This window comes from Triturus cristatus, chromosome 12 (genome assembly GCF_964204655.1).
Source record: "Triturus cristatus chromosome 12, aTriCri1.1, whole genome shotgun sequence".
Taxonomy (NCBI): Eukaryota; Metazoa; Chordata; class Amphibia; order Caudata; family Salamandridae; genus Triturus; species Triturus cristatus.
The window spans coordinates 825742842-825766150 of record NC_140595.1 but is presented as its reverse complement, the minus strand read 5'-3'; the positions used below and the strand labels follow the sequence as shown (position 1 = coordinate 825766150).

The 23309-nt window shown below is 49.5% G+C and overlaps 1 protein-coding gene across 1 annotated transcript in view; it reads left to right on the top strand.

Annotated features, from left to right (window-relative positions):
• The window catches only part of NYAP1 (neuronal tyrosine phosphorylated phosphoinositide-3-kinase adaptor 1), a 470759-nt gene that overhangs the window by 277269 nt on the left and 170181 nt on the right, over positions 1 to 23309 (top strand). The window contains exons 4-5 of the mRNA XM_085637809.1: positions 2042 to 2340; positions 7588 to 8994. Of these exons, the coding sequence (XP_085493935.1) occupies positions 2042 to 2340; positions 7588 to 8994 (1706 nt within the window). The remainder of the gene's footprint in view (positions 1 to 2041; positions 2341 to 7587; positions 8995 to 23309) is intronic.

Sequence of the window (23309 nt, the reverse complement as noted above, 5' to 3'; positions counted from 1 at the left end):
ATGACCCTGCAAAAAGGGCCAGGTCCAACACTGTCCACTAGTTATAGTGGGCACCTTGCACCGGTCCAAATGACCCTTATTGATGATTAGGTTAAAGACAACCTTTATTGAAAGCTATCCTAGTGGTAGCTATGGAGAGCAGCCTTCAGGCTAAGTCTTGAAGGAGTGTAAAGCAGCTTGGTTTACCAGATTATAACCTCTTGAATAACATAATGAAAAGAGAACCACACAAGGTATATATATAAAATATATGTATTTATTTCTAAACACTCTCTACTAACCTCTTTATGAGATTAGAGTCCAAGGCACACAATAATACAGGTCTGAAACAACAGTAAATAGCACAATATACAATGGGCCCCAGGGGGAGACCAAACCATATATTAAGAAAGTGGTATGAGAACCACGACTTGACTAGACACAGTGCCTAGAGCACGTAGAATCGCTGGGACCCCAAGGAACCACCCAAGGTAGTGACACAGGGGACCCACGGGGGATGCGTGCAGTCTTAGAACACAGCCGCGAGCTCCGTACAATCCTATGGGAAAGTCGCGGTTGGAATTTTAGAGTTTAAGGACACTTCGGAGAGGACTTGGAGCAAACCCTTTCAGACTTAGAAGGTTCTAAGGCCGGCACCCACGCAAGCACTGGAGTACTCGTGTTACCTAACCCAGGGAAGCCGGGTGCATAGGTGTCAAATGGCGTCAGGAATCTTCGATGTCGTCAATGGAGAGTTGCTGCAAAGTGCTGCTACCGTGGAAAGGAAAAGTGTCCGGTGTGATCCAAGCCTGGATCAAAGATGTGAGAAACCGGAAAGCAGAGGGGACCGAGTCTGGGTCACTTGCTAGTGACCAGGGGCACGATACACGAATGCCGACCGATGTCGGGTGTTTCAGGTGCGATGAGATGAAGCTTGACTCCACTGTCACGGAGACCAGGAGGCGTCGACGACGACCACAGTCTGCAGGCGAACTGTCCCATGAAGGATGTCGAGTGCTGGGGGGTCGGTGTCCGGATTGGAGACCAACAAGCCTTGGCAACGGCAACCCACGCAGGGAGAGTAAAACGTCTTCGGTGTGGCCAGCAAGGTCCTGTGGACTCCCCAAGTGATGGAGAGTCAGGGCACATCTGGAACAACCAGGTAACCCAGTTGAAAGTCAAAGTACCCTTCTCAGGGACCCACAAGTCGACGGACAAGGGATCGCGAAGGGACCTCGAGAGGAATCACTTGATACCAGCCCACAGGTCACTCGAGGAGTGTAGGCCAGTAATCTTCGGTGGAATCACTGCTCGGGTCTGGACTACAAGTAGCCCAAAGCACAGCCTCAGGGATCGCCAAGAAGCATATGCTGCTGCAAATGTGCACAGTGTCCAGGAGTTCGGGTTGCACGGTCCCATAGAATAGTATGGGGCTCGAGGCTGTGTTCTTACACTGGACGCGTCCCCTGTGGGTCTCCTGTTTCACTACCTTGGGTGGTTCCTTGGGGTCCCAGTGATTCTACGTGCTCTAGGCACTGTGTCTAGTCAAGTCGTGGTTCTTATACCACTTTCTTAATATATGGTTTGGTCTCCCCCCGGGGCCCATTTTATATTGTGCTATTTACTGTTGTGTTAGAACTGCATTATTGTGTGCCTTGTTCTCTAATCTCATAAAGAGGTTAGTAGAGAGTGTTTAGAAATAAATACATATATTTTATATATATACCTGGTGTGGTTCTCCTTTCATTTAGTTATTCAAAAGGTTATAATATGATAAACCAAGCTGCTTTACATTCTTTCGAGACTTAGCCTGAAGGCTGCTCTCCATAGCTACCACTAGGATAGCTTTCAATAAAGGTTGTCTTAAACCTAATCATCAATGAGAATTGTTTGGACCGGTGCAAGGTGCCCACTATAACTAGTGGACGGCATATACCAGGCCAACTTCTCACACTGTTGGGTTGAGGGAGATGGGATGATGTTGACCAACTGATAAAAGTATAAGATGGCGGCCATGATGGATCTAAACTGACGACCTCCCTCTGTCTTTTTCTCCTTACAGTGTTGGGAAGGATGTGACCGTTGGGAAGGTTCGGGACATCGCCTCCTTCCGGAAGCACTTCCGAATGGGCTTCATGACCATGCCAGCCTCCCAGGAGCATGCTCCGCATCCGTGTGCCAGTTCCATGGCTCCACGCTCACTCTCCTGCCACTCCGTGGGAAGCGTGGAGAATGGTGGCGACTCATCCAGTGCCAAGAAGCCCCCAGCCAAACCAAAGCGCCATCCAAGCACCAAGCTGAGCATGACCGGGGACGCACGCAACAGCGGGTCAACGGAGAACTCTGGACCGAAGAAGGCTGGTGAGTGAGGGCCCACATCAAGAGCGATGTCTTGGGCTGAGCAGCTTAGGCCACAGTAAAGGAAGGAATATCTCATGCTTATTTACTGGTGCCAGGAGGGTGCAGAGGATCTGAAGGCCCAACAGTTGTAATTACTGATTAAGGAGTTTGTGAGCGAAGTTGGATTTGGTGATGTTGTTTAAGGTGCATGGCTTATTAGGAAAAAAGGGGCAGCATAAAACACTTAAGCAGATGAGTGGGGGACCATGGCACCCCTTAGGCACCATCAAGAAGAGGTGGGGTAACTCTGGCAGAAATTGCTGATCTGAGGTCAGACATACCACATACATGCATGTATGAGGAAAGGCCTGAATTGGGGATAGATATTGAGGGATCATTTGCTTCTGACCTGTCTTCCTCTGTAACTTGTTGCACCTCCAAACCTATGTGTGAATATAGATTTCACACAGTTTGCCTACAACCAGTGCTTAATTTATAAATACGTGCTATTGAATGCTAGCCTCCTGAATACCACGGCGGCCAAGTCTTGATTTCAACTCATGGCTCTTTCTTCCTTCTGCCTACACTTCCTGTCCCTTTATCTCACTGTTGCAGGTTCGTCTTCTTCCCAGCTTTCTTCCTTTGTCACAGTTTTCCATCTTTCGCTTCATCCTTCTTTTCCTCTTTTGTGTTTTTCCCTTTCTTGCTCTGGATCAAATTTTGTTGAGGACAAATAACTAGAGGTCCCCAAAAATGAGTGCCATAGGCCCCATCTGCAACCACCAGCTCAAATAAAGCTTTGGTTGTAGAAACTAGACTGGCACACAGTGACGTGAAAACAAACCCACCAGATTTCCAACACTGTCTCAAAAAACACAAAGAAATCGAGCAAGCCTACCGGGTTTGAACCACCCAAAGACACTGGTGCCGATGGTCGAAACCCAAGTCAAGGCGGCAAACAAACCAGAGACCTGGAGATCTCCAGACTCCTTCAGCTGAAAAGCGCAGGGGTGTCCATTCTTGTGTTGCTCCGGCCTGTGCCAGAATTCCAGGATGGGGTGTGGTAAGAGGGTAGAACTTAATTCAGGGATCTAGGGCAAATATCAACAAAACACAAAGGGCTTGATTAAGATCTTGGCAGACCGTGGGATATCCGTCACCGTTGTGATGGAGTAACCCATCCGCCGAGTTCTAAATCAGACCCAAAGTTCCCTGGAAGAATATTTTCACAGTTTATCTTAAAGAAAGAGACTTGACATTAAACAGGCCCTTCCAAAGAAATAATCAGCAGAAAATCATCTTTTAGAAATGTTAAAGTTTTTAAAAAAAAGACTGAGTTCAAAATGCTACCAGAGTGGCTGACCCCAAGTGCCTTGATGGCTGGTGGGCTGGAAGGGTCTAGTTTACTAGCCCAATGTGTTGCCGTGGACTTGTGGATATGGCACAGTTTTCAAACGAGATCCCTCTTTAATCGAGAGCCAGTGACGCGATCTGGGATCAGGTGCGGTGCAATGTGGGACTCGTTCTGTTTTTTGATTGGCTGACCACAAGTGCATGAGAGAGTGTGAGAAGATCATCCGAGTAGTCTTAGTGATAGCTGAGAGCTCTCCTCCGCAGAAGCCGCACCCACACTGGGGCTACTCACAAAGGCATTTTGGACGACGTAAAATAGTAGAAACTAGTTACCCACCTGTCACTCAAGATCTCCAATCTTGGTATCTTTTATAGATTCACATGCTTGAATCGTTCCTTGTCGTCAAACTGGGAATCCCCTGTACATTAAATTAGCAGTATACAGTGTAAAATATGCAGCATATAGTATATAATGTCAAATGGCCATAGGCCTCAAACAACATAGTGTGTTTAGTAGCACACCCTCCTCATTTGAAAAAACCCAAAACTTCCGCCAATGGGGTGGGAGCTTAAGGTCTCCTACTCCCCCTACAGGCCACCATAGCTTAGATTTCAGAGCACACGTGTGAGAACAAATATGATGAGCCTCTGACCGGAGAGGAGGGAGGGTCGGATGTGAATATATAAAAGATACCACTGTTGGAGAACTGGAGTTACAGATAAGTAACTACTTTCTTCTCCAACATTGGATCTTTGATATATTCACATGCTTGACTCAGAACAGCAAGCATTACTCAAAATAAAATACAATGACGCTGGAAGCAGGCTCTCTCTTAATTAAACAGGTTTCTCAAGAGTGCTTGTCCCACTGTTGTGTCAGCTTCTGCGTCCACGTCTGGGCAGTAATGCTTCGTGAACGTATTCCTGCTCCTTCAGGTGGTTGCATGTCAGATGTCCTTCAAAGGCACCCCAGCATAGAGTGCTGCAGTTGAAGCCATGCCCCTGGTGGAATGCACCTTCACTCTTTCCGGGAGAAGACGCTTGGCTTTGGCATGACAGAAAGTAATATAGGCTGAGAGCCAACGAGCTATCCCCTATTGGGACAGGGTGTGACCTTATCGTGGTCGAGCAAATGATACAAACAGCTGGTCTGATGTGCGCATCCCCTTTGTTTTGTCTAAATAGAATTTGAGGCATCTACGCAAGTCTAGAGAATATTATGGTCTTTCTGCTGTTGAAGATGGATCGGGAAAGAAGGATCTAAGAATGGCAGGCTCATTGAGATGTATATCAGTAGGCATCTTGGGAATCAATTTAGTACTACTTCCGAGTATCGCTTTATCCTTCGTTAACCAGAGAAAAGGTCCTCTGATGGTGAATGCCTGAATCTCTCCCACTCTCCTAGCGGATGACAGAGCCAGGAGAAGTGCTGTTTTCCATGAGACAAATTTAAAGTTTGCTCTGTATATCAGCTCGAAAGGAGGTAGCATCAGCTGACCGAGGACTGTATTAGGCTCCTATGGACCGGAGGATATCGAAGAGGTGGAAATGCTCTGAAGAGCTCTGTCATGAAGTGTTTAATGATCCTTTGGGAAAACAAAGTAGAGGTCGATGTGTGAGTGTTTCTAAATCTCAAGACTGCAGCCAGATGGACCCTGACGGAAGAATATTTGAGAGCACCTTCAGCAAATCTTAACAAATATGGAAGGATCTGAGAGGCCTCTATTGAAGTGGATGATGACCGTTATTCTAAAGTTATGTTCTTCCATGCAGGAAATTCTCACCCCCAACCTCTGAGAACCAGATGGAAAAGAGGGTATGAGCTCTTTTCTGATTGCCATTGGTTCATGCTTGTGAGGAACCTCTCTTCCTTCCTGAAGACCCCCCATACGCTTGTCTTTGGTTTCGATGGAAGGAGTATCCTTGATCGTATCCAGACTGTGTTTGAGGATAATAAGATCGTCCCTGACCTCCATACTTATTAAATCCTGCTCCGAAGGTTTGTGATCTTCGTGAGCCACGAAAAGTAGACGTTCCACATCTGCAATACTGCAACAGTCCTAATGCCTTTGCTGTGTCAGTGTCGGTTTTAAGGCATTGCAAACCTTTATAAACATATTAGCCCATCAAAAGGCATGTCTAAGATCTTAGATTGGACATCAGTACGGAAGGCTGTGGATTTTAACAAGCCTTGTCTCCTTAGCTCTGTATCCCCTGCCTACAGGCGAAATCCTGTATTGGAAGCATCCATTACTGCGTCAATAACAAAAGAAGTCAGTCCTCCTACCTTTAGGATAGCTCTTGATGCTTCTCTCTCATCCTCAGGAGTAACTTAAAGTAATAGAGCAGCGTCATGCCCCATCTGTCGATCACACCGACCTAGAATCGCCAGCGCATTGGCTGTCTTAATTGAGGTTGCTGCCATAGAGGAAATTCTCCAGCCCATATTGACAACACGTTTGCTCTCCTTCTCAGGCAGACTAGATGATGTGGTTATTGGGGTCTTGGTTCTTCTTTGAGCCGCTGAACAATTACTGAATCCAGTCTAGTATGACCAGTGAGGCAAACTGGAGCTGAATCCGGGCCTTGTATTTCTTCTCCAGAAGAGGTATCACCGCCGGAACAGTAGCAGGTGTCTTCATTCATGCCAGACCTTCTGACCAGACATAATCAAATGTATTTCTGAGGGTGCTCATTAAAGTCATAAAGAAAGCATGGCTGATCCACAGAGGTCATTGGTAAGCTGGATTTCTTGGCCATTCTTTCAATCAATCAATGAAATTTAGAGATATTGTCTGTGGCATCCTGTGGAACTGGCCCATCATTTCCACTTGGGACAACGGATTCTCACCCATTATCTTCTTCTCCATCACCATCTGGTGGTTACTCCCCTTCTGCTTCCATATCAGAATATATAGAAGCATTAGAGTGAACATCAACCATATCTTCTCCATGGACTGATCCCCTTGGCGTTGGAGGCGGAGGTAGCGGTGACGGCTGCCTAGGAGGTGAAACTGGTAATGGAGAATGTTGAAGAGGCGAGAGGATGGGTGTGTTAGGATTAGTGGTTGGTTGCTGCGGTGATAACTTATTAAAAGTACCCATCATTTGTTGCAACGTTGATAAGGGGGCCATTGGCACTTGGACCACATCTGGTTCTCTATTATATTTAGGTGGTTTCTGTATTAAATCGATTCGAGTACTCCCAGATGTGTACTCCGGCAGATGCACATATTGACTGTAGGACTCCTCATCGTCCATCGCTTCCTCTCCAAAATCTGAGACATATCTCACATCCAATTGTGTTGGGCTGTAAGGAAGGTGATCTTAGGGGGTCAAACATTTAAGGGGCAGGGGGGCTCACAAAAGCTATATCAGAGGGCAGGCATACTGTCATCCGGACATAGGAAGGCTGCTGAGAGATGAGTGTGGACAGGGTCTGTGTGAGGGAGACCCTGACATCAGGACTGCATGTACATGAGGTCTAATGAGACTACATATGTCAATTACATTCAATCAGATTGTTTCCTAAACATTCAGAAATGTTAAAATAAATGCAATGAGCACAGTTTGTTGACATTTTCCCATAATTTCTGGCATCAACTTAAAAAACATGAATATATGATTTCCCACGTGGAGTTTTGCAAATAGTTGTGTTACTTCCAGATATGTGTGCTCGTATTTGAACTAGTGTTCATGAGCTCCAGAGACCCCACCTGCTGTACACTGGGGGGCTGAAGTTTGGGAGACTGCCAGACCCACCTCGGTTAACTACAGGGCCAAGTGAAACTGACTGAATGGACCCATGGTCTTCGACTTCTTACCCACTCTTTTCCCAGCTGATGAGGGGAGTAAAGTGCTGAGTGTAACAACACAATCCTCTCCTGATATTATTTTATGATTTCTGTTTTCTAGGTTCTCAAAAATCGGGACTAGAAAGTCGTGAGTTTGGAAGGAAAATACCACCCCAGAAACCCAAACGGAGTCCGAACACCCACTTGTCGGTGTCGTTTGATGAGAGCTACCAGGGCCGGCCCACAGCGAGGGTGGCGCCAGTGAGCGGGCGGCAGCGGTTTAGTAGGACAGACTCCCACCTGAACACAAAGAGCTCGGACGGGGAGGATGAGGAGCCCGTCTACATTGAGATGGTGGGCGACATTTTTAAAGGGCAGAACACCCCGGATGAGGACTCGGATGAGAGTGAGGCTATCTATGAGGAGATGAAGTACCCCCTCCTGGAGGACTCCACCTCCAAGACCAATGGCGTAGCTGGCCACCATCACCATCACCACAATCATCACCAACATCAAATGAGGTACCACGCGAAGCATGAGACCACAAAAATACCCACCGGCTCTAACCCGAAGGCCTCCCCGTGTGAGATCCCACCACCCTTCCCTAACCTCTTGCAACACCGCCCCCCTCTCTTGGCATTCCCTTTGGGCAAATCTCAGAAGCCCAATAAACCAAGCACGACATCGGCGCCCCAACAGGGCTCCAAGCTCCCAGTGCTACAGGCTGGCATTCCTCAAGCCAGGGAGCCATTGTCATCACCGGCGACTCCCCAAGTGCCTGGGCACCATCGAGGGGTGGACAGCAGTGGAGGAGAAGACAAGGACTTGCAAGCCTTCCAGCAACAGCTTGGTCCTGCCGGTAGGGCCCGTAGCCATTCCACCCCACTGCCACCACAAACATCCAGCAACCAGAAGTCCGAGAAGGAGCTTCCAAATTCCCACAGTATGATCTGTCCCCCGGTCAGGGTTGCGGCTGCTGCAGCGGCTGCAACAGCCCACTCGATGCTTCCAGTCCCTCAAACTTCTGGTCAGCCCAAGGACAAAGCGCTCTCGTACACAATGGTGTACTCCGCTGTCAAAGTGACCCATTCCGTGCTTCCAACGCCCCAAGTTTCCATTGAGCAAAAGACAGAAAAGGAGGTCTCCATGCTCCATGGCATGCTGTGCTCCACAAGCCGAGCGTCCACTCCAGTACGGCCAGCATCTGCCCTCACCCGGAGCTCGACGCCCCATAGTCTTCAGGAACAGTCGCCGTCCCCACTCAGTATACTGTGGACACACCCTTCATCGGGGCTGAAAAGGCCACCTTCCTATGACAGTGCCAAGCCTACTGGGAACCCCAAGAACTGCCCCACTGGACTACCGTCTACAGTGAAGACACAAGGCCAGGAGAAGGCAACTTCGTCGAGCACGGTCATGACTTCCGAGTCTAGGGCAGCCGCCACCCTGGAGGAGGAGGAGTCATTCAACTCGTGCTGGGCCCTGCAGCGGAAGGCCTCGTGCAGCCGGAAGTCCAGGGACTCAGACAGTAAGTGTACAGAAGAACTGTTACTAAAGGTGTGTTACTGTGTGATCTTTGTAATGGATGCTGTTCTATGGGAGGGTGAAGTGGTAAGCATGTCCTTTATCCCAGAGTGACACATGTTCCTCCATGTCTGCCTAGCCAGGAAGATGCTTGCCCTCTGCTCAAGGCATGTATCGATAGTTTGTAGAGCGTGGTGTCCACACACTGCCATTGGACAGCACAAAAGACATGCTAGCTGTGAAGTACTTGCAAGAGTGTGGAGTGGAGTGGGGTAACGGTGCTGCATGCTGGGTCTCTACAGGCTCCAGGCAGAGGTGGCCCAAGACACGTCTCCTCACTTCTTACTTTGTTTGTCCATGGGGGTAGCTCAGAGAGCATGAAAAGACGCAGGTAGCTGCACGCAAAACACAAAAGGATGCATGACTGCATGCAACACAAAACCGTGCATGGCTGTACACAACACAAAACCGTGCATGGCTGCATACAACATAAAATAATGCATGGCTGCATGCAGTATAGCGCTCATGACCGCATCCAAAAAAAACAAGATGCATGGCTGCATGCAACACAAAAGGATGTATGGTTGCATGCAACACAAAAGGATGCATGGCTGCATACAACACAAAAGCATGCATGGTTGCATGCAACATAACCCTCATGACCACATCCAACAAAACAGGATGCATGGCTGCATGTCGCCATGCAACACAAAAGCGTGCATGGCTGCATGCAACATAGCACTGCACACAACACAAAAGCATGCATGTCTTAATGCTACATAGTGCTCCTGGCCTCACACAACAAAAAGGAAGCATTAATGTATGCAATTTAGTGCTGCAAGCAACCCCAAATGGATGAATGGCACCACCCAACATGCATGCAGCACAAACGCATGCATGGCTGCATGCAATATAGCGAAGCACGCAACACAAATTGATGCATCGCTGCATGCAACGTAGCACGCATGGCCACACACAACACAAAAGGATGCATGGCTGCACGCTACACAGAAGCGTGCATGGCTGCACTCAACACAAAAGTGTGCATGGCGGCATGCAACACAGCGCACATGGCTGTACACAACACAAAAGTGTGCATGGCTACATGTAACACAAAAGCAGGAATGGCAGCATACAACATAGCGCTGAAGGAAGTGACCCGAAATGTCCCACCCAGGTCACTCGGGACGACAGTAGAGAATACAAACTAACTTATTTATTAGGAAATGCGCTGCAGCGGAGTCCAGTCTGACCAGCCTCATGGGATAGCTGCCGAGGAACTGACTCCAGAACACTTGGTAACACATAATAAGCTTTCCCACACCTCCCAAGTCCCGCTCTTGACGTAAAACTACAGTTTGGGCAGAGGCTGAACAAAGGAGGCACAGAAGGATTAGCTACCACCTGCAGAATGGGTACACATTATCAGACTCCCAAGGTTGTCTTGTTCAGGCTCAACTCTCTCTAGTGTGGGAGCAGAGCTACGATCAGGGATAGGCATGCGAAAGCAGAATAAGCTATTCATTAGTACATTAGGAGTTCAGCCTTGAATTTGATCATAAGAAGTAACTGAACAGCAGCTTTCTTCTGAGGCAAGCAGGAAGGGTAACAGAGGCTTAGTTTCGATCACAGTGCAATATGGCGGCTAGAAACAGAAGTGGTGGTGCAAATGATAACTTAACTCGCACAATGCTAGAAGGGACCGGCCACACGCATATGCAGTAGAGGCTATTACGAAAATAGCTACATGAATGCTAACATAGGACAGTGTAAAGCATGAGCAATGGGGCAATAACATATTCAATTCTAACACCGCTGCACACAACACAAAAGCGACTGCATGCAACATAACACACATGGTTGCACACAACACATAAACATGCATGGCTGCATGTAACACAAAAGCAGGAATGGTAGCATGCAACATAGCGCTGCATAAAACACAAAATCGTGCGTGGCTGCATACATAGCACACATGGCCGCACACAACACAAAAGGATGCATGGCTGCATGCAGCATAGTACTGCATGCAACACAAAAGAATGCATGCTTGGCTGCATGCAACATAGCGCACATGGCTGCATGCAACACAACAGAGTGCATGGCTTCATGCAACACAAAAGCGTACATGGCTGCATGCAACATAGTGCTGCATGCAACACAAAGCATGCATGGATGCATGCAACATAGCACACATGGCTGCATGCAATGAAAAAGCATGTATGGTTTCATGCAACATAGCATGCATGTCTGCACGCAACACAAAAGTATGCATGGCTGCATGCAACATAGCGCACATGGCTGCATGCAACACAAAAGCATACATGGCTGCATGCAACATAGTGCTGCATGCAACACAAAGCATGCATGCTGCATGCAACATAGTGCACATGGCTGCATGCAATGCAAAAGCATGCATGGCTACATGCAAAAGCATGCATGTCTGCACGCAACACAAATGCATGCATGGCTTCATGCAACCAGTGTCAGTGGCGTAACACAGGCCCCCGCAGATCCAACGGTGTGGGGGCCCCAAGCAGAAGGGGGCCCTCTCAGCACAGACAATACTCTGTCTGGAGAACTCCTGAGTCTGAAGGGGGCCCCTCCCCGTTCCTTGCATCGGGGTCCCATCAAGTTTCGCTACGCCAGTGCATGCAACACAGCATGCATGGCTGCACGCAACACTAACGTGCACATGGTGCATGTCTGAAAGGAACTGTTTACACCTGGGTGTTTGGATTGACATGGTGGAATCACTAGGAACCACCAATGGAAAATGTCCCTGCTGTCAGTACTCACACATGTCCTACTCTATAAATAGTGTTAGGGGCTCCTCTGCTGTCTCAGGACTGAGTCCGCAGAATGTGTGCACCCGGCCAGATAGCTGAGGCTACGAGATCTGTGTAATATGAGGGACAGCTCTGCTGTCTCAGGGCTGAGCCCGCAGCACGTGTGCAACTTAGATAGCTGAGCCTACAAGATCTGTGTAATATGAGGGACAGCTCTGCTGTCTAAGGGCTGAGCCCGCAGCACGTGTGCAACTTAGATAGCTGAGCCTACGAGATCTGTGTAATATGAGGGACAGCTCTACTGTCTCAGGGCTGAGCCCACAGCATGTATGCACCCGGCCAGATAGCTGAGGCTACGAGATCTGTGTAATATGAGGGACAGCTCTGCTGCTCGAGGTGATAGTCTGTGGGACTTCTGTGGCCTGAGAGTAGATAATTCTGTTGTTTGCATCCTGTTCCTACAGAGTCTGTGTACCCGGAGATAGTTCTAATGTTGGAGATCAGTGTAGAGTGAATGATATCTCTGCTGTCTGAGGCCTCACACCAGAGACTGATGTCTCTGTCTGAAGCCTGAGCCAATAGAATCTGTGTGACTCAAGCCTCAGCAAACGAAGGAGAGCTCTGTGGACTGAGGCATGAGCCTGTAAGATCTGTGTAACCTGAGGGCTAGCTCTGCTGTCTGAGGCATGAGCCTGTGAGATCTGTGTAACCTGAGGGGTAGCTCTGCTGTCTGAGGCATGAGCCTGTGAGATCTGTGTAACCTGAGGGATAGCTCTGCTGTCTGAGGCATGAGCCTGTGACATCTGTGTAACCTGAGGGCTAGCTCTGCTGTCTGAGGCATGAGCCTGTAAGATCTGTGTAACCTGAGGGCTAGCTCTGCTGTCTGAGGCATGAGCCTGTAAGATCTGTGTAACCTGAGGGCTAGCTCTGCTGTCTGAGGCATGAGCCTGTAAGATCTGTGTAACCTGAGGGCTAGCTCTGCTGTCTGAGGCATGAGCCTGTAAGAACTGTGTAACCTGAGGGATAGCTCTGCTGTCTGAGGCCTCACACCAGAGACTGATGTCTCTGTCTGAAGCCTGAGCCAATAGAATCTGTGTGACTCAAGCCTCAGCAAACGAAGGAGAGATCTGTGGTCTGAGGCATGAGCCTGTAAGATCTGTGTAACCTGAGGGCTAGCTCTGCTGTCTGAGGCATGAGCCTGTAAGATCTGTGTAACCTGAGGGCTAGCTCTGCTGTCTGAGGCATGAGCCTGTAAGATCTGTGTAACCTGAGGGCTAGCTCTGCTGTCTGAGGCATGAGCCTGTAAGATCTGTGTAACCTGAGGGATAGCTCTGCTGTCTGAGGCCTCACACCAGAGACTGATGTCTCTGTCTGAAGCCTGAGCCAATAGAATCTGTGTGACTCAAGCCTCAGCAAACGAAGGAGAGATCTGTGGTCTGAGGCATGAGCCTGTAAGATCTGTGTAACCTGAGGGCTAGCTCTGCTGTCTGAGGCATGAGCCTGTAAGATCTGTGTAACCCGAGGGCTAGCTCTGCTGTCTGAGGCATGAGCCTGTAAGATCTGTGTAACCTGATGGCTAGCTCTGCTGTCTGAGACATGAGCCTGTAAGATCTGTGTAACCTGAGGGCTAGCTCTGCTGTCTGAGGCATGAGCCTGTAAGATCTGTGTAACCTGAGGGATAGCTCTGCTTGTGCATGTACAGTAAGTGTAATCTGTCTGATAGCTCTGTTGCCTTCAGCTTAGGGCTGTGCATGTTCAAGATTTAGCCCTGCTACAGATACAGCCACACACAGACCAGAGGGATAGCTCTGCTGTCTGAGGCATGAGCCTGTAAGATCTGTGTAACCTGAGGGATAGCTCTGCTTGTGCATGTACAGGAAGTGTCATCTGTCTGATAGCTCTGTTGCCTTCAGCTTAGGGCTGTGCATGTTCAAGATTTAGCCCTGCTACAGATACAGCCACACACAGACCAGAGGGATAGCTCTGCTGTCTGAGGCATGAGCCTGTAATATCTGTGTAACCTGAGGGATAGCTCTGCTTGTGCATGTACAGGAAGTGTAATCTGCCGGATAGCTCTGTTGCCTTCAGCTTAGGGCTGTGCATGTTCAAGATTTAGCCCTGCTACAGATACAGCCACACACAGACCAGAGGGATAGCTCTGCTTGCTCAGGCTTGTGCATGTATATTTAGTGTACTGATCTGATACCTCTGTTGCCTACAGCTTATGGCTGTGTATGTTCAAGAGCTAGCCCTGCTACATACAACCACACGCATACCTTGGGGACCAGAGAGATAGCTCTGCTGTCTGAGGCATGAGCCTGTAAGATCTGTGTAACCTGAGGGATAGCTCTGCTTGTGCATGTACAGGAAGTGTCATCTGTCTGATAGCTCTGTTGCCTTCAGCTTAGGGCTGTGCATGTTCAAGATTTAGCCCTGCTACAGATACAGCCACACACAGACCAGAGGGATAGCTCTGCTGTCTGAGGCATGAGCCTGTAATATCTGTGTAACCTGAGGGATAGCTCTGCTTGTGCATGTACAGGAAGTGTAATCTGCCGGATAGCTCTGTTGCCTTCAGCTTAGGGCTGTGCATGTTCAAGATTTAGCCCTGCTACAGATACAGCCACACACAGACCAGAGGGATAGGTCTGCTTACTCAGGCTTGTGCATGTACATTTAGTGTACTGATCTGAGACCTCTGTTGCCTTCAGCTTATGGCTGTGTATGTTCAAGAGCTAGCCCTGCTACATACAACCACACGCATACCTTGGGGACCAGAGAGATAGCTCTGCTGCTAGAAGCTCTGAACGTGTTCGATCTAAGGAAGCCGGGAAGGCAGCACACTACCACATCACTAAGGTGTGATCTGTGAACCGAGAGAGTCAGAGATGAAAGAGAGGGGAGATGTGTGTTTTATGTACTGGTATGTGTATGGCAGGGCGTGAGCAGGCGCGCTCCAGTGCGCCTTGAACCCTGCGCTTCTCGAAATCCTTACATTCAGGACCAGACAGCAGGTCTCGCCGGCCGCCTAGCGTGAAGGCACCCCAACCGTTCTTGGGCGCCCTCAGACTCTTAAAGCCATGAGAAATAATGCTTTGTATAAATGCTTTCTTTGCAGTTTCCTACTTTTATAGGGTTCTCATTTGGAAAGGTATGACTTGGGTTTGTCTCTTTCTATCTGAGCCTCATTCCAGGTCATTTCTCCACCCCATGGCTACCAACCGCAGCCCTACACTGGGGCATCCCCCGGCTCCTCTTTGAGCCCTACCCTATTCAATATATACATTCAACCATTGGCACAGCTCATTAAACCCTCGGTGCTTGCACCGGTGTCGTACTCTGACCATACCCCGCACATTCTTTCACTCTCTGGAAGCTCCACGCAAGAGCGGCCAACCTTCAGAGAGGGATGCTTCCCGCGGCCAAGAGGATGGACAACAGCTGTCTGCGCCTGAACGCAAATAAAACGAAAATACCGCTAGCAGGCAAGCATGTCCACTCCTGGGGTGACCACTGGTGGCCTCCTCCCTTGGGCCACCCCTAAGCCCAAGTCATCCATCAAAAATGTATGAATCTGGGTGGAAAACACATTGGCTTTTGAGGCCCGAGCCAAACCTGCAGCTGGTCCTTGCTTTGGGCTCTTGAGAAGCCGCAAGCCCAGCCGGGGCCTTTTCAACTCATGCATCCGACAAACCGTTATTCAGTCGGTAATTCTGTCCTGATTAGATTACTGCAATATCCTGTACATGGGAGCCAACAAATCAGTCACACGAAGACTCCAGCTGGCCCAAAATGCGGCAGCTAGGCGGCGAACACCCATTACAAAGCTGACATTACTTCGCATGCCGTAACGTCGCATGCGTTACAACGCAAGCGACGTTACGATGCGTACACATTGCGACGCATCCCATTACATCGCATGCGCTTTTAAAACGCATGCAGTTTTTTTAATCGCATGTGGTGTAATGGACGCGAGGTGGAGCACCGGGACAGAGGCAGACGAGCACCGGGACAGACGAGCACCGGGACAGAGGCGAGGAAGAGAAGACGCGAGGAGAGAGCGGTAAGGGGCATTGTGCTTAGAGTGTAGTTTAGGGCTTAGGGTTTAGGGAAGTGTTAAGGGTCTTACTGTAGGGTACTGTACTAGGGTTTAGGGCTTAGGGTTTAGGGAAGTTGTAGGGGGTCGTAGTGTAGGGTAGGCTTAGGGCTTAGGGTTGAGGGTAGTGTCAGGGGGTCTTACTGTAGGGTACTGCATTAGGTTTTAGGGCTTAGGGTTTTGCACACCTACAAAATGATGCAGGCACTTTTTTGTTTTTATATACCAATTCGATTTGAATCCATAAATAAAAGAAAACATGTGACAGAGTTTTTTTGTTTTTTTTTATATCAAAGTGGGGACCGGAGCAACATGCAAAGGGGGGGGGGGGCAAATGGGTAGAAGCAGCATATGGGGCATGGATGGGGGGAAGCAACATGGGGGTGTGGGTGAGAGAGATGGAACGCAGAGGGCACAGGTTAGAGTGACCAGGCGTCCCGGATTAGCCTGGACAGTCCCGGTTTTTCGCCAGTTTCCCGGCAGATTTCAGGAAATTAAGCTCATGTCCCGGTTTTTAGAGAGAGTCGGTCGAAAACGGTGGGAGGTATCTTTTGTTTTGTTTTCCAAAGCAGGGATAGTTATCGGCTGTTATAAAAGCAATTTAATTAGCATGCTACTGGCTTTAAAAATGGCATTTTATGTATGTTTTTACATACATAAAATAATTGTAACATGTAATTCTCTGCTAAGGAGCGCTGTCATTCTGTGCGCTGGGTTGAAGTAAAATTGTAGTCCTTCTTCTATTTTTGGGGAAAGGTCCCGGTTTTTGGCTTTAACAATTCTGGTCACCCTAGCGCAGGTGGAGGAAAGCAACAAAGAGGGTGTGGTGTGGGGTGGAGAAAAGCAAACATGGGGAGAGAGGGTAACGTGAGCATGGGATAGTAAAAGACAGGAACTACATAGGCGACAAAGCAACGCAGGGGTGAAGCATATGAAGGCGTGTACATCACAGAGAGGAGCAGGGAGAAGCACCCGGGCCAGAGAGAACAGCACAGAGGTCAGCACACTAGAGAGGCAGCTGGAAAACACATGCACTCTCATAGCGTGCTTAAGACAAAAGAAAGAAGTGCACTAAAAGTATGCAATGCAAGGACACAAGGACACAAGTAAGTTGGAAATGGAAGGAGACAAGGACTCAAGTAAGTTCAGAAGGCACCAGGGGAGGGGTGCATACAAGATGGACAAGGCAAGCTGTCCAATAACAATCAAATAACTGAGAGTGACAGTAAAGCCAGCCAATGGTAAGGAATTGGGGTTCTGTGGGCCCCTTTATGCTCATAGTAAGCCCACAATATGTCTTTGGCATTCAGACAGCTGAGCTTATAACAAGTTCATACAGGTTTCGCACTAAGCCTTTTTCAAGGCTTCAAGATGCAGGTAAGCCCTTGCTGGGGAGACGCTTCTTCTAGCCCCATGCGCCCGCTGGAGGTGCTACCTTCAAAACGAGGAGGCGGGTTTGTACTGACCATCAACTTCAGTGGGCACATGGCTGGATAACTTATTGCATCAAAGTGTCCAGGGCATCGGCCCAGCTGATTTTAGGCTGCATCTGCATGGGGCTAGCACCGCCCTGTTTTCTCGCACCCGTAGAGAGGCTCTATTGACAGAGGCGACTCAATACACCGATGATTTGCTTGAGTCTAAAGGATATTTTTGTTTTATTTTATCTTGACGTTGTTATAGAATAAGTGTAGGAAGGTGGATATCTGACTATGGTTACCCCCAATTTTTTGCCTAGTGTCTAGCTGGTTTTTCGACTTAGTTGGCCTGAGATCCTGCCATTCAGGACCTCAGCCTATCTGCTCTCTCTTTAAAATGGACTCCATGTACCCTAGGTGCATAACCCATTGGAACTAGATCACCCTGTGAGCCCCTGTACCAGTGTACACTAGGTACCCAGGGCATTGGTGTATCTAAGGCCACCAGGGGCTGAAGCATGTATTGTGCCACCCCTGGACTGGCCTAACAAATTTGACACAACTGGCTGATCACTCAGCTGGGGTAAGTTGGTGTAACCACCTCTTACTTAGGTGTAGTATACCTATACCTAACCTTAAATGGGACACATGGTAACCTATAAGTCACTCCTATGGCAGGCCTTGACAATCCTGGAGGCAGAGTGCTTGGTTCCATGTGAGATGGTGCTCTGGCATGAGCTGAGCCTGTCTGCAGTGGTCGGAACAACTTCCTTCTACCGTTTCCAGATATCGTCATACCATATACTCTTAAGTGCATTATGAACCTCGCGGTTAAATGCTATCTTTGGTTTGGCTTTATCAAAACATGCCGAGTAAGGTGTCATACGAATTGGAATACTAACCACTCACCAATTCTGGTGACGGGGTTAGCATTTCACCCTTCTAGAGGGACACGACATGTACAGTAACTGAAACCCGGGTAAAATCAGACATAGCCTCAGCTCCACAAAATGGACGCTGCCACCACAGACACAAGTCTTCCCTCCTGCTGCTGGGAGTCCTTCCAGCTTGGGAGATGTGGACAAAGGGTTTCCTGCCAGGGGAGGTGCATGCACCACCCCAGACAGGATTTTGTGTATTGGTCAGGTAGGGCTTGAATAGAATCAGACATGCCTGAGGCTCACAAGGAGCCTCGGTGCATATGCCAGTTCAAACCGGTCCTGGGGCACACCAGCCCCGGACCTGGGGCGAGCTGGACAAAGGGTTGGGGGTGTAACCACCCCCCTTCCTGGTCCCACCCTTAGGGAGGGACCTAGCAGGTAGTCCGGCCCCTAGAATCCGCTTAAAGGTAGGAGCTGTGTCCTAAGACTTCAGACATCCTGGAATCAACTTAACTACAAGAAGAAGACGGGAACTTCGACGCTTTGCTGCACAGAGGACAGAAGGAAATCTCCCCTATGGTCAGGGAGTGACCATCTTGCTAACGCAAGCACCAACCAGCTACTCGACGTCTACTTTGCCACCGCCTCCTGCCGGAGCCCGAGCCTAGAGCCCGACAAGACCTGGACCTCCAGACCTCTCACAGCCCGATCCACAGTCCCTGCAAAGAAGGAACCTGTGGAGGCACCGAGACACGTGGAACCAGCCATCTTGAAAGACCGACGACAAGCTGCAAGCGCAACAACAGAGGCTCCCTCCAAGTTGTGCTTTGGGTCCTGAGAAGCCCAACACCCGAGCAGCATCTGCACTAAAGGTGAGCCCTCCAGCATCTCCACGATCTGCGTGGGGCCCCTCTGCACTTTGCATCTCGACGCGCCTGCCCGGTCCGTGGCCCGTTGGCTAGTGGCCATTTTTGGTGACCTTGTTTGAAAACTACAATGCTGGTCTGGTTGCTCCAGACTGGCCCCTGCTTCCCTCCAAAGGAGCAGCTGACCTTGCTGGTCAGAGTAATCAGCTTTCTCCATTCTTCACAACTTCTGCTTTTGCCAAGGCTTGTTTGCTTCCTTCAAGTCGCCGACACCGCCGACAGCGAGAGCCTGCGTGGGACAGCTCGTGAACCGACTCCTGGACGTCGTCGACCTTCAGGGACCACGTGGCTGCGGAGACAAGCTACACCTCATCACCTGTTTGCACCCGACATCGCCTGGTACCTACCTGGTGCCACGCCGGTCACTGGCTAGTGACTGTGAACACTGTCCCCTCTGCTTTCAGGTCTTCTACAACTCCGATCCATCCTTGGATCCACCGCATCTCTTCTGGACCGACCGCCTGCAGCATCTTTGTCATCAGGCTCCATTGAATTGATAGACGAAACCCGACGCACTTCGAGACCTATGCACCCGCTTCCTGTGGGTGAGGTAAAGCTGGCACTCCGGTGCCCAAGTGTAGAGAAGCATCTCTAGTGTCTGTGTTTTAAGTCTTAAGTTCGTAGTCCATTCAGAAGACCCTTCTAGCAGTAACTTTTGAACTTTTACGCACCCATTGAAAACCTATGGGAGCCCGCGTGTAACTTTCCTCACTGCACACGCGACCCGTGGACCTCCTGGTCACTAACTGAAGTTAGCTCCTTGTAGGCCCAGCGATTCTAGAGGCCCTAGGCCTTTTCCCTTTCCTGTTCGTGGTACTTATACCACTATTTTAGTATATGGTTTGATCGGCCACCAGGGCCTATCCATATAAATTGCAACTTCTGTATATTGTAATACTTTCTTGTTTAACAATTTGTGCTCCTGTGCTCATAAAGAGTCTAGGGGATACTTTGAGTAATAAATACATATATATTTTGAATATATATCTGTGTGGTGTCCTTTCATTGGTATAAAGGGGGGTTACATATGGTAAAATAACTTGCTTAACACGCTTTAACGAGTTTAGCCTCAAAGACTGCTTAGCCTACACTACCACTAGGGCAGCTAGTCCGAAAAGGTTGACTTACAACCACACCATAAGGGTTGCTTGGCATGGTACAAGTTGGTCACTTTAACTAGTGAACAGCATATACCAGGCCAACTTCTCACAATAAGCTTTGAGCACCTTGGCTGTCAGGTTGTGTTCAGAAGCCATGAGGGTCTTTGAGCATTGATAGATGTACCCTCTGAAGGCAATGCGCCTCTGTTGGATCTTCATTCGGACTGCTTAGGGGAGTCAGTGCATATCCTGTCGGACGAGGAAGATGCAGCCAGATGTTTTATGCTAGAGATAAGCCTTGCCCTCAAGTGAAGAATGGCTGTGCTTGCTCCTAGCAACAATGGTGGAGAGTCCGAGAAGATAGATTTCCAATAGTCCAGCCTGGATTGATGGACGCCAGATGTTTAATGCTAGAGATAAGCCTTGCCCTCAAGTGATGGCTCCTAGCAACAATGGTGGAGAGTCCGAGAAGATAGATTTCCAATAGTCCAGACTGGATTGCTGGACGCTGCTGGACTGAAGGAAGGGGTCAAGTGTCTTCAGAGTAGGAGGCCAGGTCCTGGCTTCTATCGCTGTTTCATCAAGATGTGAGGTCCTACCTGAGTGAAAGTCAATCAACATGTCCAGTGATTTGGCCTCACTGAGTAGAGAGCGAATGAATCTGTGACTGAGCAGGCCTGCTAGGAAGTCTTGACTTTAAGTCTTATTGTAAGTGGGTAAGAAGAAAATGAATTCTGTTTTCTCTGGGTTCAGTGTGAGAAGATTTGTACACATCACACCTTTGCAAGCTTGAGAGGAATGCTTTTAGATCATAAATGTTTTTAGAAACATAAAATAAATATTCGGATTTGTAGAGCATGGCTAATCACCGGTGAGGGTCTCCAAGCGCTGTCCTCAGGCACGGGGAGATTAAGTAATTTGCCCAGAATCACAGGATGTTGAGCCCATGCTGAGACTCGAACCTGGATCTCCAGGTCCAAAGTCTTTACCTAGATGCTTATCTCATCTTGTTCCAGCTATCCCAAGAATGATGTCACAATCTTGGAAGGTTGTATTAGTTCAAGGAGCAAAGTCCCAACCCGCAAAGGCCCCTCCCCCATTCCTGGACCATCACGCTCAGTGAATGCTGAGGGCTGGTGTCACCCAGACCACCTTCTCTGCGCTCAGTCACATGGAGCGGTGTAAACCACCTTCCTTCTCTCAGTCACTTGGAACGGTGTAAACCACCTTCCTTCTCTGCGCTCAGTCACATGGAGCTAGTGTGGAACGGAAGATGTCAGACTTGTCCTTCTCTGATCGCCAAACGACCTCCATGACTGACCGAAGATGGGTGCGTGCAAACCTCAGACTGATTGCAGATTGACCATAGAACATCATTCAGGATTCCCAATCTAAGATGGAGTTTGAGTCTTTTGCTGTGATGTCACTTCCTGTTTAATCATATGTAAGGGGGAGTCATGAGGGAATCCTGCATCTCAAGATACCTGTTCCCTTCATGCTTGTCGTAATCTTTGGCCCCTCCTTACTATTTTGGATCCAGATTTTTGATGTCAGGAGATTGGGCTTGTTTTGAATTTCTTCTCCTGGATCATGGGTTTGTTTGCACCTGACTCCTTCCTGATGCCAGAAAGAGTCTGGTGGTTGCAGATTTCTTCACTTCTAACCTTCAATCAAGAGCTACCAGACTGCAATGGAGTTTTTTGTGCCATTTTTGGATTCTTCATGTCTTCTGGGCAGGGGCGGCCTGTGGGGTGTGGAGGCTGGGAGAGTCTCTTTGGAGTGCAGGGGCGGCCTGTGGGGTGTGGAGGCTGGGAGAGTCTCTTTGGAGTGCAGGGGCGGCCTGTGGGGTGTGGAGGCTGGGGGAGTCTCTTTGGAGTGCAGGGGCGGCCTGTGGGGTGTGGAGGCTGGGAGTGTCTCTTTGGAGTGCAGGGGCGGCCTGTGGGGTGTGGAGGCTGGGGGAGTCTCTTTGGAGTGCAGGGGCGGCCTGTGGGGTGTGGAGGCTGGGAGAGTCTCTTTGGAGTCAGCAAGTCCACCAGCAGAAGCAGAGCCTCTCCCAGACTTAGCAAGTCCACCAGCAGGAGCACAACCTCTCACAGACTTAGCAAGTCCACCAGCAGGAGCAGAGCCTTTCCCAGACTTAGCAAGTCCACCAGCAGGAGCACAACCTCTCCCAGACTTAGCAAGTCCGCCAGCAGGTGCAGAGCCTCCCCCAGACTTAGCAAGTCCTCCAGCAGGTGTAGAGCCTCTCCCAGACTTAGCAAGTCCACCAGCAGGAGCACAACCTCTCCCAGACTTAGCAAGTCCTCCAGCAGGAGCAGAGCCTCCCCCAGAATTAGCAAGCCAACCAGCAGCCACCTATCCTCTTACAGACTTAGCAAGTCCACCAGCAGGAGCAGAGGTTTCCCCAGACTTAGCAAGTCCGCCAGCAGGTGCATAACCTCTCCCAGACTCAGCAGGTCTACCAGCAGTAGCACAACCTCTCCCAGACTTAGCAAGTCCACCAGCAGGAGCAGAGCCTCTCCCAGACTTAGCAAGTCCATCCGCAGGAGCAGAGCCTCTCCCAGACTTAGCAAGTCCTCCAGCAGGAGCAGAGCTTTCCCAAGACTTAGCAAGTCCGCCAGCAGGAGCAGAGCCTCTCCCAGACTTAGCAAGTCCATCAGCATGAGCAGAGCCTCCACCAGACTTAGCAAGTCCGCCAGCTGGTGCAGAGCCTCACCCAGACTCAGCAAGTCCATCAGCAGGAGCAGAGTCTCTCCCTGACTCAGCAAGTCCGCCAGCAGGTGCAGCGCCTCCCCCAGACTTAGCAAGTCCACCAGCAGGTGCAGAGCCTCTCCCAGACTTTGCAAGTCCGCCAGCAGGTGCAGAGCCTCCCCCAGACTTAGCAAGTCCATCAGCAGGAGCAGAGCCTCTCCCAGACTTAGCAAGTCCACCAGCAGGTGCAGAGCCTCCCCCAGACTTAGCAAGTCCACCAGCAGGTGCAGAGCCTCTCCCAGACTTAGCAAGTCCACCAGCAGGAGTACAACCTCTCCCAGACTTAGCAAGTCCACCAGCAGGAGCAGAGCCTCTCCCAGACTTAGCAAGTCTGCCAGCAGCCGCCTATCCTCTCACA